The 15,225-nt window shown below is 38.4% G+C and overlaps 1 protein-coding gene across 2 annotated transcripts in view; it reads right to left on the bottom strand.

The window, feature by feature from the left end:
• zmat4a (zinc finger, matrin-type 4a) overlaps positions 1-15,225 on the bottom strand; it is an 89,115-nt gene that overhangs the window by 69,179 nt on the left and 4,711 nt on the right. For both annotated transcript variants that reach the window (XM_079605706.1, XM_079605705.1), the window contains exon 2: positions 1,275-1,376. In XM_079605706.1, the coding sequence (XP_079461832.1) occupies positions 1,275-1,376 (102 nt within the window). The remainder of the gene's footprint in view (positions 1-1,274; positions 1,377-15,225) is intronic.

Below are 15,225 nucleotides of genomic sequence, written 5' to 3'. Positions count from 1 at the left end.
AGCTTTTAGCAATTTACCCAGCTGTCTCAGATGCACTATGGACAGCCTTTTTCCACCGGATAATAAATTAGTAATGCACCTAAATTAATTTTTTACAAAAACACCGAAACCGTAATCGAAAATAGAAACCGAAAATAAAATTTCTGTAATTACATTTTGGGTAATTTAACCTTTCATTGTATTTAACCAGAAGTGGTAAAATTATTTAAGCAATTAATTAAGCAATGAGCATGCCTCTCAATATTTCAGGCGAACAAATTTTACACATTGCTACTCTACCATTTTTGGCGATGAAGTGCATTCACACAGTGTGAACTCTGACACAGTCAAAACGTATCAGAGTAAACAATTTCTGTCAGTGACTGAACCCAAAAGGCCAAATATAAATATATTATTTTTTTTGCCGTTCCGCTCAAATAATTTCGTTTGCTGAATTTTCGGTGCATTACTAAGTGAAATTGTACTAGTTCTTATGCCTGAGCTTTGCTTGACATGACAGTCAGAAGTTATAGTGAATACGATTCATTTAAATCAATTCACACACATGGCATTTGTAAATAAAATCATTTTTGATGGACAGAGAAAAGAAGGTGGTCACTCGTTCGAGACCAAAAGGTTTTAAGGGGTCCATAGGAAGCACATTTTTCTGGTCAAAAAAACAACTATTAAGTTGAAATGCATGGAATGGTTGTAGATTGGCCATTGGCTCAGTCACTAGCACCAAGCACCCATTTGGGGAGGGGGGCTAGATCGTTCAGTCCTCATGGGACAATCTAACTGAATTACATGCTCACACAAAACAAAACCAGAAGGAATATTTTACACTGACCAGCAAACTATCTTCGTGTCGTACTCCATGCCTGTCTGGGCAAATACATTATGTTCCCGCCCGGGCCAGTTCAGGTTACAGCTCTGTTGACGAGTGGCCATATAACTCACAGTTCAGTGACCACAGGGAAACACTCTGCAATACAGCTAAGCTGCTATTCCTCACAACACAGATCAGAGGACATGCACACAGAACCTTCTATGAGCAATCACAGAAAATGTCCAGAAAGCAGGCTAACAGTGTGGAAGCTGTATTTACTAGTTACTACTATCATTGTGTCCTTGAACAAGGCACTTAACCTCTGGTGGCTCCAGAGGGATTTTCCCTATGATAAGTACACTTTGGATAAAACAAAGCATCTAAAATGACTAACATCAAACAAACAAAAAGGCAGAGAGAGATTTATATACAAGCAGACAGAATGTAGACAGAAACCTGGTCTCACCTCGTAATGTGCCACTCTCTGAGACTCTGAGATGAGCTGAGCGCTGCACACTTTGCAGTAACTGTCTGTGAAAAGGCCTTGATCCACCTCTGTTGACTTCATCTAGACAAAAAAAAATGATTTTAATATTGTTATATTTAAGCACTTTATTATACACAATACATACACTTTCATCACTAGGCACAAATTAATTGGAATATGATAGAAGTTGAATCGAAACCACTGCACAGCTATTATAGACGTACTTTAGGGAAAAACAGTGCACTGTCATGAAAATATGTCGCATGAATTATTCATGAAGACATGTTGTTTCTGTCACTTTAATTATTTCAGCATGCGTCACATATTAAAACACTGAGGAAGCACAAGGTCATGACATGTCTCTATTGAGCTGCTTTTCACTCCCAGAACGGATTTTAAACAGACTGGAGCGGTTTTAGTGCAACAGATGTGATTTTCATCTGACGAAATCTGCATTTTAAATGTAGACGAGGGAGACACATACCCGTTTACACCTGGTGTTTTATCCAGTCTCTTTTGTCCACTTTCAACCACTTATGTCCTAATTTCTTCGAGGGGAGGGTCTATGGATGGGTAAATGTATGGGCTTTTGTAGGGCTGGGCGATAAAACGATAACGAGAATTATCGCGATATAATTTCTCGATAAAACGATATCAAGAGTTCGATAAATGTTCGATAATGTTTATGCGCCAAAAGCGGAACGAAACTTATTTGATCCGCGCACCACACGGACCGTTTATCCGCTCGGCTCAAAGTCCAGACGGCAGCGCGAGCTCACTGAGCAGACGCGGTTTACTCTGATCCATAGACATCATATAGATAGTCTCAGCCTCAGACACGGAACGTTGGCTAAACGTCTGATGCATATGGTACACTTAACTGGAAACACTTCAGCAATGTCGAAGTCGTCATCTGATTGGTTGAATTTTATCGGATTTCCGGGGGGCGCGAGTGTCACGTTTATTTTCGGTCCGCCGGGAAACAAAGCGCAGACGTGTGATTGCGGAAGAAAAACTGTTGTGTTTACATGAGTGACAATGAGCATTTATCAAGATCAGCTAAACGTAGAAAGTATGCGAGGTTCACCGCATAGACTCTTTAAGAGATGTCGAGGAGTTTTGTTTGAGGCATTTAGTGGAGACTTGTTGCACGGCGGTCTGTTGTTGTGGGGATATTCCCACGCCCCAAAACGTGACGCTGATCGAAACGAACTGCAATTGGTTGTTTGACATGTCGGTCAAACAGCCTTATGGGCGGGCCTTGGCCAAAGAAAGCTGCTATGAATTCCAGACCTTCAGCCGTCAGTCTGAAGGTCTGGCTACGCGAGACTATCATATAGATAGACGCCCTATCGACCAATACTGCCTACTGGCGTGGTCGAGCCGCCATCTTAGACCGGTCACCCGCTCCACTCAGTGTAATCAGAGCCCGTCTACGGAGAGCCTGTTCACTCCCTATTAAGTCCTATTGTACCAAATTTTGGTTGTAGTTCCACCAGAGTTCCACTGGGGGCGATCACCCCCGAGTGCAAAATGAACGGGAGTCTATGGGGCTAGACGGCTAAATTTGTCCCTTTCAGCCGATTGCCGTTGAGAAATCTCAAATTTGATGGTAGGTTTGGCAAGTTCAACATAGGTTATAGGTCGAAAATTGAATGAACGAGTACTTATGTCCTTTCGATTTCTTACAGGTTGAGTTGTTGTTGCCCATAACACACTAGCATTCTGCTAATGAACGCTGATTGGTCAGTGAATGACTGGTTACGACCAGAGATACCGCTTGATGGCATCATGGCATCCGAAGCGGGAACAGAATGTCTTCTAGCAGAAACTCTTCTAGCACGTGTGTTTACCTGTGTCAGCTGTGCTGGCGATGCCTCGAGAGAAAAGAAAGTGCAGAGCACGAAAGCACCACAGTGACTGAAGGATTGCCGTAAAGCAGTATCTCTGGTCGTACGATGTGTATGACGTCATTGACATTTTGAAAGACTTTTTAAAGCAAATAAGTGACTCTAAAAAATCTAACACCCAGCAATGTGCAATTTCTTTGCATCTCCTTTCGAATACAACATTCAAATTACTAGACAAAAAATTATATCTTGAGAAAGGTGGATTTTGAGGGGTATAGCTCCATAGACCTCCATTCATTCTGCACTCGTCCTGTGAGCGCCCTCATATGGAATCAGAGTGGAACTGCAACCAGTCAGAAGCCGGAAGTGTAGCGAGAGTGAACCTTCTCCCCTTATTAGACATTCTCTGGTGTAATCTGTATGGCAGGTGCAATGAGCTGTGCAATCATACCTCACTGAATACCGAAATGATTTTCAAGCGGGGTTTTTTTTTCTAAGGTCATACATGTAGCTATGATACAGGACACATGGTTCAGTGTATTTTAATATTCATAGCAGGCTTAACAATAATATAATATTCTGATATAAGATATAAAGTGACCAGACGTCCAAAATCAAAATATGTGATGTAGGATATAAGGTATTTTATAAATCACACACTATAAATATGATCAAGAAGCAGAAACAGATAGTTGCAATAAAGTAAGATACAATTGTTAATTTTAATAAAACTCAAACAGTCATAATTACATTTTACCAAATAAAAATTAGCACATGCAGAAACTAAGAAATTATTTTTTCTATTAAGATATTAATTTTGTTAAGGAAAAATGATAAATGTTTGAATGTTCTACCTCAGATTTGTGAATGTTCCCCTGTTTGGCAAGTGTTTGTCATATGTTCTGACAATAAAGAGTAGTTTAAAACCACAATTAACGCTCTGGTTTCTACAACTTTAACTTAGGAGAAAATCTGCCTTTAAACTTGAAAGAAATAAAGATTTGACATTTATTGTGATAATTATCGATATCGACTGATATAAAAAAAAATTATTGTGATAATTTTTTTTGGCCATATTGCCCAGCCCTAGGCTTTTGCCTTTTTCAGATCTTACAATGTAATGAACAAAATAAGTTGGCGCAATTTATAGACCACGCTCTTCTATCAGTGTGATAGAAATCAGGAATGGTGGGAGAACATTGTGCTTGGTACGTTTTTCGTCTTCAAACCAAACTTGGGGTCATCAGCCCAAGTTTAAATCACATGTGGCTGGTGCGCTTCCCATAATGTGCCCTTAATAAAGCTCTTTTGCGGCTGTTCAAACACATTCGACCACATCTAAACTACGACCCCATTCACATCTCATCCACTTGTGATCCAATCGACTACTACAACACATCTTAATATCAGGTGTAAACAGGGTCCTAGGATGCAGTCATCTAATTGAGAAGCAGCTGACATGCTACAGAGTCAGTCACTGACTTAACAGACAACGGTTCTGTATGAAGAAGACACCTCCTAAGGCCAAGGAGGTCTGTAATACCTGGAGAGAGATGTCCGTATCCCTATTCATCTCAAAGGCACGTGTGGAAGTGTGCAGCATGTTTGCTGCCATCTTAGCTTAAGGGCACAATGTTCTGCTTACACACGCTTTCCCACACTCACAAGATTGTGGGAGATCATACATTTATGCTGCCTAAAAAAATAAATAAATAAAAATCACCAGGCATCCAACGGTTGTTGATTGGATGGAGGCAGATCTGAATGTGAGATTACCATCGATTGTAAGAAAGGGGTGGGTTTTAGCGGACTAAATTATTGGAGAAGTCTGGCATATGTCACCAGAGAAAAACTTGTTGATAAAAAATAAAAAAATTATTACACGTTCAAAAAAAAAACATGCATGTAAATGTATTTGTTATTTACCAATAAATGATTCTGGAGGGGAGGTTTACTTTGGTGTTGCTGGTCCCTCTCTTTTAGCCTTGCTCTTTGCGCTTTTTTATTTTTTTTATTTTGTGCAGCAGCTCTTGTTGGAAGCCAGATTAAGACACTGGGATCTCAACATTTTTAGCATGACCTGATTTGCAAATGCTAATGACTGCAACTTCTCTAAAACAGAATAAATAAACATACTGAATAGTTTCTAAATGGAGTCGGTTTGTTACACTAATTCATGCACTCCATTACAGTATTCAAGATATTCAAATGAACTTATTATAATTTTTCATTCAGTGGCTCAAATCCATCCCATGCTAATCTAGATATTTTCTAAATCTGCATCAGATTTAGAGCTCAGGTAAATCTTCAATAGTGCTCAGTTGCACTCTCAACTCTTAGTTTCAGTTTCTGATATGACACTGTTCTCACAGATTGTAGGGCAATTTTCAAAGTACTTTGCCGTTGCAACTTGTGACGCATCTACAAAAACACGCAGTAGCAATTACGGACACTATACGTAGTCTTTCAGCCTCCTTTTGTGTGTGTCCTCGGTTTACCCATCATCAGAGAAAAGGCAACCTTCTCTGACAAACGTCTGTAGATGTGCTGAATTCAAGAAAAAAAAGTTTGCACAGTTGTGTCTGAAGTAGCTCTGGGCAACAGATAGGCATTCCAGCAGCATAAGTTTACAGATATGAGAATAAACTATAAAAGATAACCCAAGCTGCTGCAGAATAGGGGAGGAAGGGACAGAGAGAATAAAAGGAGAAGAAAGAGAAAGAGGGTGTGGGGAGAAGAGCTCACTCTCCCACTCTGAGGAAACTGCATAAATTCAGCAGAACAAAATAGGCAAAATGCTATCACTGGAGCCCAAGCACCATTGCTCTGACGAACACATACACACAAACACATCTAAGAAACAATTGCATTATTAATCAGTCTGAGGCCTGCTTATAGTGAGAGAGATAGGGCACACAGAGTTGAGGAGTTTTCTCCCTCATTTAAACAGCGGAAGTTTTCATTATTGCCATGTGAATGTGATTAAGAGACATAATACAAATGTACCCTATTTCCTTACTTATAGTCTCAGGCTTTATTTTGCATGATTCATCAGTGCATGTTTTTCAAAAGTTTTTCCATAATCTTCAATCAAAAACTTTCTTTGCCTCTGCTGCTGTCAAATGGATTACAGAAAAACAAGCGTAAAGCACTACACAAATAAAAATAACAACTCGAACTTCTCGCCTGGTATATAATAGATAATAGGTATATAAGGTAGATTTTTACACTCCGTAAGATTGTTTTTTGAAAGGTGTTTTTGAAAAGTCTCTTATGCTCACCAAGGCTGCCTTTATTGTATCAAAAATGCAATAAAAATAGTAATATTATTACAATTTAAAACAACTGTCTTCTATTTTAATATATTTCAAAGTGTCAAATAAATTGCCGTGATAGCAAAGCTACATTTACTTCAGTGTCACATAATCAGAAATCATTCTAATATGCTGATTTGGTGCTCAAGAAACATTTCTCATTATTATTATTGTTGAAAACGGTTGTGGTGCATTTTGCTTTTTTATATATATATATATATATATATATATATATATATAACAGTGTAAAAATGTTTACTGTCACTTTTATTCACCAAGGGCGTATTTAATTTATCAAGAGTATTATGTTCTTTAAAAAAAAACAAAAAAAATATATTAATTTTTCAGCAGAACTGCATTTGTAAATGGCGTTTTATGTGGTATTTTACCAAATCATCGTCTAAAGACTAGACAAACCAAGCGAACAGATCTTATCATTGAGCAATCAAACTATTCCAAACCCCTGACCAGTTGCATTAAAACTGAGAGGACAAAATATGATTTTGATTACTGTGCGTGTGTGCTCGCAGTCAGGAGCATGCATGTGGGATGCAGCAGTAAGTGCAGAGAGGGCAGTGCAGTGGGCGGCCCTGACAAATGTTCCGGCTGTCAAAGGTGTGCTGTAATCTGTGGGGGGAGGTACTGCGCTGGACACCAGCTGCTTCAAGGTCTTCCTCTGTCACTTCAGCTGGAGAAAGTCCCGACACTGCAGACTCACTTTTCAGAACTCACTTGCTCTTTAAAACATCAGGAAGTCACAGATGCTCCACTCACAAACTCCTAACCCCTTTGGTACTTTGGCTTCTTTGACCTCAACCCTAAGCTCAAAAATTAATAATCAGCACAACAGCACTCTTCCTCATGTGATATGACTTATGCATATTTGGCTATTTTCTCAAGTGATTTACAAAAGGCTCAAAAGGATGCAACCAAGCAAAAAAGCATGCTAACCAATTCAGTACGTTCCCAATCCCTGCTGGTGCTACAAACAGGCGTGCACACACACATCAGTGCTGGTTGCTGAGTAATGTCCTCATGTCCTACTTGAGCTCATTAGCATTCCGAAGCAACACATCCCAATGCACAGAGAAAAGCAACTGGAATCACAGGGAGAGAGTCTGTGTGTCCTCTATACTAATAAGATGAATTACCATAGGCAGCAGCAAGCACATGCACAGACAGACCCCAAGTGGTGCTTAAGCACCTGCCCTTTTGGCCTCTGACTAGATAAGTGCTCTTTTTGCAAGACTTTTAAAAAATATATTATTTTAGTTTTTGTTTAAACTTGGCCTGTGGCATAAATTCTCAATTAAGTGTGTGCCAGACAAGTTATTCTTAATAATTCTGTGAGACCGCACAAGCCCCTCCCTGCACATCCACGTCTTCCGGTCCTGCCTTTGATGACAGCGGAAGGTCAGAAATGCTACCAAAATTAATAAAAATTCCCAAAAATTCAGGATATGATTTGCCCTTGTATGAGTTCTTGTATTTTGTGTTTAAGTTAAGCTATAAATCACATGAGCAAGAGGGCCATTTTCTCGAATATCAACATGATTGGAAATGTAATATTAATTTCATACAACTATTAAATAAAGAATATGAATTGAGAATTATTAGACGCAACATTTAAATTTGGACTCTTTTTGCTCTATTTGGCCAACAAAAACAGTTCCAAACTAAGAAGAAATGTTGCGTCTCCCAGGCCAGCAACAGTGGTTTCGTTCTTGAATGATTCACCGTTTTTGAATGAATAGGGTGAGTCAATGATTCAATGACACATTTATAATGTCAGCGGACACTTGCTTCTTTCATGAATGAATTAGCCTGTCGGAACGAATCTGTTGCCTTTTTTTCACTTGAGCAACTGACCCCCAAAATATCTGTGCACGGCCCTGGGCAGCAGGTCGTTATGGAGAAACAACTCTCATGGTTTTGTGTTAAGATTTCTTAATGAAAAAAAAGAGAATTAAATGAACAGGATATAAAGAAGTTAACAATGATTGTGCTGTAATCATACATTGTGAGTGTGAAAAGCTTTTCATGTCAGTCTTAATATGCTCTACTGGATTTTAATGAACTGATGCATGAGGGGGTCTAGAACAGGATGCCGTTCATTAAATTACTATAGCAACTCCATAACAGCTGTTTTGTTTGTCAAAATTGACTGTGCAGACTATCAATTGGTTTTAACCCTTTAATAATTTAAATGATTCACTAAAATAAATGATATACACTAAAAGTTTGGGAGGGGGTCGGTAAGATTTTGAAAGAACTTTGACTCTCAATGTGCAAAACATATTTTCCAGTTTTTGACTGGAATCATGTTTTTTTGTACTGTCCCTATATAAATAAACAAAAATTAAATAAATATGCTTACCAAGGCTGAATTTATTTGATAAAAAATACAGTAAATCAGTAATATTGTAAAATATCTGTTGTTTTCTTAAAGGGGGGGTACAATGGTGTTTCATGTATTCAGAGTTGTTTACAGTGTTAAAGAGATGGATTCTCATGCTAATAATGGCCAAAGTTTGAAAAGTTATTTTGAACGAATAACAGATAATTTCTGTGCTGAAAATCATACTTCCGGGTTGCAACACGTTTCGGCTGGTTTTTTTCTATCGTAGATCTAATGACGTAGACCAGAGTGGAACTCCTTATATGAGCATTGCTCTCGGAAAAGCGCGTTCACGCACAGTCGACCAGAGGAGAGAAAGACCGCGCTCATCGACGCGCTACTACCGGAAATCATCATCAGCAGCGCTAAATAGGAATGGTTGTTGGTTGATGTTAAGAATGTCTCCAAAAAAGTGTGTTTTGGGATGTGAGGGAAAGTTTACCTTGTTCAGCTTCCCAAAGAACCCAGTGTTACTGGAACAGTGGATGCAGTTTGTATTTCTGGGACAGCAAAGGAGTGTGGCAAGTGCGGTTTTGTGTTCTGGTCATTTCAGTGACGAATGTTTTATTAACAAGGCCCAGGTCGTCGCTGGATTTGCAAACCGGTTGCAATTAAAACCTGGCGCGGTCCCAGAGATAAAACACCCCATTCATGTAAGTACAACGATATCAGATTTATTTCTTGTGCTGGAAATCCCCGCTTGACTCTATAGCTCCGCCCACGCCCAGAATCAAGGACCTCGGCTTTTTCCGGATAGAATCGGAAAGCTGTATTTTTATTTTATAAATATGATGAAACTAAAGACTTTTTGGAGATATGAAGGACGCAGTATTACTCTATAGGTACTCAAGATTAACATGAGATTGACTGAAACTAAGTATTTTACCCCCCCTTTAAAGTGGCCCTATTATGGATTTTTTAAAATGACCTTTCATGTAGTGTGTAGCATAGCTCTAATGGCGCTTTTCCACTGCATGGTACTGTACGGTACGGCTCGCTTTAAATTGTACCACCTCTATTGAGGTTCGAAGCGTACCATACTGAAACTAAAATGTGACGTGAAAACACTGCAGATCACTGATTGGTCAGACAGAATCGTCATTACCAGCGTCATTGTATTTCCGCGACACGAAACACTAAACCCTCTAGATTTAAATAGACCGTAACAGCCACCACTGTAGCACCTGTTTTTAAACTACTTGCTTGAAGAAAAAAAGAAGAAAAAAAATTCCAAAAAATAAATTGCTGAATCGTGGTCAGTGGATGAAGTGCAGACGTTCCTCTCGTTTGTTGCCGATGAGCGGATAAACTATAATGATCAGTTATAATCCCACCCACTTTGAAGCGGTACTAACTGCAGTGGAAAAGCCAAGTCGTACCACACAGAGGAAAATCAAAGCGAGCCAAGCCGAACCGAACCGTGCCGCGCCGAGCCGTACCATGTTTTGAGTTTTATATTGTGTAGGTCTCCTGCTAACTGGTTAACTCACATTATTACTGTCTTACTGAAATACTTCTGCTAATCAGCTGTGGGCCACTATTAATATTACTTAAAACTGTCTATTAATGCAGATTGTCTGTCGTTCTCACTACTTTGAGGAAAGATTAAGCATGGAGCAAGATTTGTTTTAGCAACGTTTATGTTACATCAGTCATTCACACTAGAGCTTGGCTAATGTATGCACTGTTATTGATACAGTTTACACATGTTCACCACAATTCATTCGAAAAATACTTGGTGAATAAATAAGTGCAAGTAAAATAATCTGTTTGTTGATGGACATGCAATTGTTAATGCTGATGGTGAGGAATTACAGTTGCAACATCTCATAACATACCTCAAACTGAGTAGTGAAAAATGTCCTGCTCGAGTTGTCCTTGCGATGGAGGTTCGGGTTGAATAACTAGTTATTCCAGTTTTTTTTATCATCGGACACGCTCGGATTGATGTGGTAAAATCGTGTATGATAAAATACTGTGTTTAATTTATGGTGTAGGAAGCCTCAAGGTACAACCAGAGCTGACGTTTTTATGGCAATGGGCAATTTTGTTTTCAACACACCGGTACGCGGTAGACCAATAACAACAGACTGAGATATCTGGCTGAGCAGAGTAGCTCACGGAAAGGAGGGATTTAGAGCGATTGATTCATCTGACAAGACGTTTGAGAGTCATTGAAAATGTGGTGATGTGCAAATGTATACTATGAGAAAATTAAACTGTTATTTTACCTTTGATGTAAACCTGTTGTAGGAGACTCCAAAATAACATTAGGAAACTTTATAATAGCATAATAGGGGCACTTTAAAATCCTACTTTTTTAAATATATCCTTTTCCTGTGATGGCAAAGCTGAATTCTCAGCAGCCATTACTCCAGTCTTCAATGTCACATGATCCAACAGAAATCAATTGGTGCTTAAGAATCCTTACTTTTTTATCATCATCCATAATGAAAACAGTTGTGATGCTTAATATTTGACTAAAAAAAATTATAATAATTTTTACGTATACTGACCCCAAATATTTGAACTTTTGTGTGCATTTTTGAAAATTAAAACAAAATTATTAGTCATTTGTATCTAAACTCGACTCAAGAAGATTGAATGAAGGACACACATTTAACTTTATAAGCATGGGCTATGTGTTCATTTGGAAATCGGGACAAAGGACAAGCAAAGTGGAAAGACAAAAGATGTACATCTCTCAGGAGTGTTACTGAACTCCAGTTTATCATGAGATTTTCAAGAGCAGACAGCAGAAACCCATTATAATATCACTATAAAGCTGGATTTAAAAGGTAAAGAGTATAAAATCACAAAGATTATTATATCAAAACCATGTTTCATGAACCTAGAACTTGGTGACACTGACTTTGCTGCAAAAAGATAAGTTTAAAAAAAAATCCCTTAAGTAGGTCTATAAGCAGCCAAATGCAAACAAAACTTCAGGGCAAGAAACAAGATTTGTTCCCTTTTCCCTAAACAAAATAACAGATCCCAAGCAGCTCCTCATATACTGTGTACACAGGAGTGACAGAAGATGATGTCTCAAGAAAATAAGATAAATAATGTAAAAGAGAGAAAAGAGAGCCTTGAACTGCTCAGCGTCTGCCTGTTCTCATCTGCTAATCTTTCTAATGTTGTGTTGTATTCACACAGTTGTTTAGTCTCCCTGACAGGGCTTTGAAACTTCCCTTGGAGTGCTTATGGATAATTCAGAACCTGTGTACAATATGTGCCGGGATAAATAATGAGAGAAAAACGATGCTGCTTGACTTCTCACCAACTCCAGAAACAGCTTCACACGCCAAATGCTGGGTGGGTCGGGTCCACTCCTGACCCCCAAAGGTTTTCCAAATAAAGCGACAGAGGAGATTCTTTTACACAGCAGATGTTTCGATGCACAAGAACAAAGTATCTCTCTCTTTGCCAGACTCATGAATTTTGGATGCTTCACGGACATGGGCTGTTATGGGGATATAGTACAAAATGCTTTTTCCACCATCCCAAAGACGACAGTGGTGTTATGTGTCCAGGGGATGTGGAAAACATCTGCTGTCATGTGCAGAGGAGCAAGGAGATGTGATAGAATTTATTGATGCATGATGAAGGAAAGCGACCTGCTTCTGACAGCAGATAATAAATTTGTCACGGTGGGTGATTATCATGGAGTAGGCCTAAATTAAGATGGCTTTATGTAATAATGTGGCCATACAATAACTCACCGTCTAACTAATTAAATACTGTGTTGGTGAGCTAGGCCTGTTTGCAATCAACTAACAACAGAACCGATCACATTTCTGACATTTTTAATGCCTTCTAGATTTAGCACAACACAAAGCACAATTACCAGTACACTTGGAGGAAATATCTTGAGAAATTATCAACTTATTTCCCTCTTCACCTTTGCAAACGTATACCTTTTCAATGTCGGTCCATTTCTCAGAGCAAAAACATTGCTCACTGCTTCTTCCCTGTGGCTAGCTGAAGGTCAAACATCATTATCCCGTTCTAACACTTTAATTGGAAGTTGTGCAACATTCAGATGGGCCTCCTGTGAGCAAAAGAAACAAAACCAGAGAGACAGGAGGTGTGTGACCCTCAGGGGGCGCATGGCAACACTACAGGGGGTCTGCCAATTATTGTTGGATCTCATGTTTAAAAAAGACAATAATTAATAGCTTATTGTATTGGCCAGAATTTGAATATCAGTGCATCACACGGTCGGAACGTGGTTCTCAACCAGGGGACCTCAAGAAGACCTTCCAAAGGAGCGGATTAAATTCATTTTAAAAGTATGATTTCTAGGCCTAAGTCATGTAAATTTAAGCAGGATTTTGTTTGTTAAATTACTACAGCAAGCAACTCTAAAACAGCTGTTTTGCTAGTCAAAACTGACAAATTGTCAATTGGTTCCTTTTTCTGGTTCAAAAATATATGGCTGAATTAAACCAAAATATTTCTACTTGCCATTGTGTAGCATTTACTACAGCTGTGGCTCAGCTGGTGTGATTGAGTGAAGGCGGGATATCATTTGATATAATTTTATTTTTATATTAAAATTATAACTTGCCCATAAATTATAAATTGTAACAATCATGTCTTTTTCTCTTTTAGTTTAACAGAACATGTAGTGTGAGCAGCTCTGTTCAGTTAAGGATACTCATCTTCTCCACAAAGTAACAGTAACAAAGTAACATAAAAAAATAAAAAAACCTTTCATTGGAGTCAAATAATTTAAAGAACTTTTAAAATCACATTGTGAAATGTTTTTATCCAAAACACGTTGGCCACAATTATTGGTATCCCAAGAATTTGTTACGAGTAAAATATCTCTGAAGTATATTCCCATTAATATTTTTTAGCACACCAGGGTGACTAGGAACATGAAATTGTTCAGCCATGACTTCTTGTTGCACAAGAGTATACATATGAGGAAACAAAAAGGCCAAATTCCATTAATTATCCATAACAATGACTAAAATATACTTCTGATGTGCATCAAAAGATTGTTGAGCTTCACAAAATAGAAAGTGGCTGTAAGAAAATAGCTAAATCATTTAAAATTCCCTTTTCCACCTTCAGGGCAATAATTAAGAAGTTCCAATCAACTAAAGGTGTTATGAATCTGCCTGGAAGAGGACATGTGTTTATATTGTCCTAATGCACAGTAAGGAGGAGAGTTCCCAAAGTGGCCAAAGACTCTCCAAGGATCACAGAGAATTGCAGAGATTACCTGAGTCTTGGGGTCAGAAAGCCTTATAAAAAAAATCTTCTTTTTTTTTTTAAATCACCACATCTACTCTACTACACACCACATCACACTCTACTCACCACATTTGGGAGGGTTTCAAGAAAAATCCTCCCTGCTCATCCAAAAACAAACTCCAGCATATTCAGTTGTCAGACACGACAGGATCGGGATTCTATGGTCAGATGAAACTAAAAAAATAGCTTTTTGGCAGCAAACACACCAGATGGGTTTGGTGCAAACAGGGATAAAAAAGTATCCACGGTTAAATATACTGATGGATATTTAATGATGTCGGCCAATTTTTTTGCTGGAGGTCCTGGACATCTTGTTCAGATACATGGCATCATGGATTTACCAACAGATTTTAAAAAAAATCAAAAATTGACATAATGGGCCGTGGTTGGATCTGCCATCAGGACAATGATCCAAAACAATCATCAAAATCAACACACAAATGTGTCACTGAGCACAGAATGAAGCTTCTGCCACTGCCATCCCAGTCCACTGACCTGAACCCTGTTGAAAATGACTGGGGTGAACTGAAGAGTAGAAGCACCAACATGGAGGAATGGTCTCTGATCTCTTGTCAGGTGTTCTCCAAACTCATCAGGTATTATAGAAGAAAACTCAGAGCTGTTATCTTGGCAAAAGGTTGCAAAAAGTATTTAATAAAAGGGTGCCAATAATTATGACCAACATGTTTTGGAGAAAACCATTTATTTCATAATGTGATTTTCCCATCGCCTCAATTCTTTTACTTCAATGAAAGGTTACATTTTTGCAAATTTTTTGAATGAAAGTTCAAAATGATAAACAATACAGATTTCTTTTCAGAGCCATTTTTGATCAGATTTACCAGTGGTGCCAATAATTCTGATCACAACTGTATATCATTTTGATTTTAAAGGGTATTATTGAATGCAAGGAGATAAAAAATACAGTAAAAAAAACAGTATTATGAAATATTATGACAATTTAAAGTCCCCCTGTAGTAAAAATCTAATTTGTAATGTTGTTTATATGTCTATGTGGTGTTTTAATGTGCTATAAGTCAAACCAAGTGCAATTTCATAAGTCAACACCATTGCTGAGTATTTTTTCCTTGTCGGCCCGC

Source organism: Phoxinus phoxinus, assembly GCF_949152265.1.
Source record: "Phoxinus phoxinus genome assembly, chromosome: 3".
NCBI lineage: Eukaryota > Metazoa > Chordata > Actinopteri > Cypriniformes > Leuciscidae > Phoxinus > Phoxinus phoxinus.
Note: the sequence above shows the minus strand (reverse complement) of the source record. Positions and strands in the feature narration are given on the sequence as shown.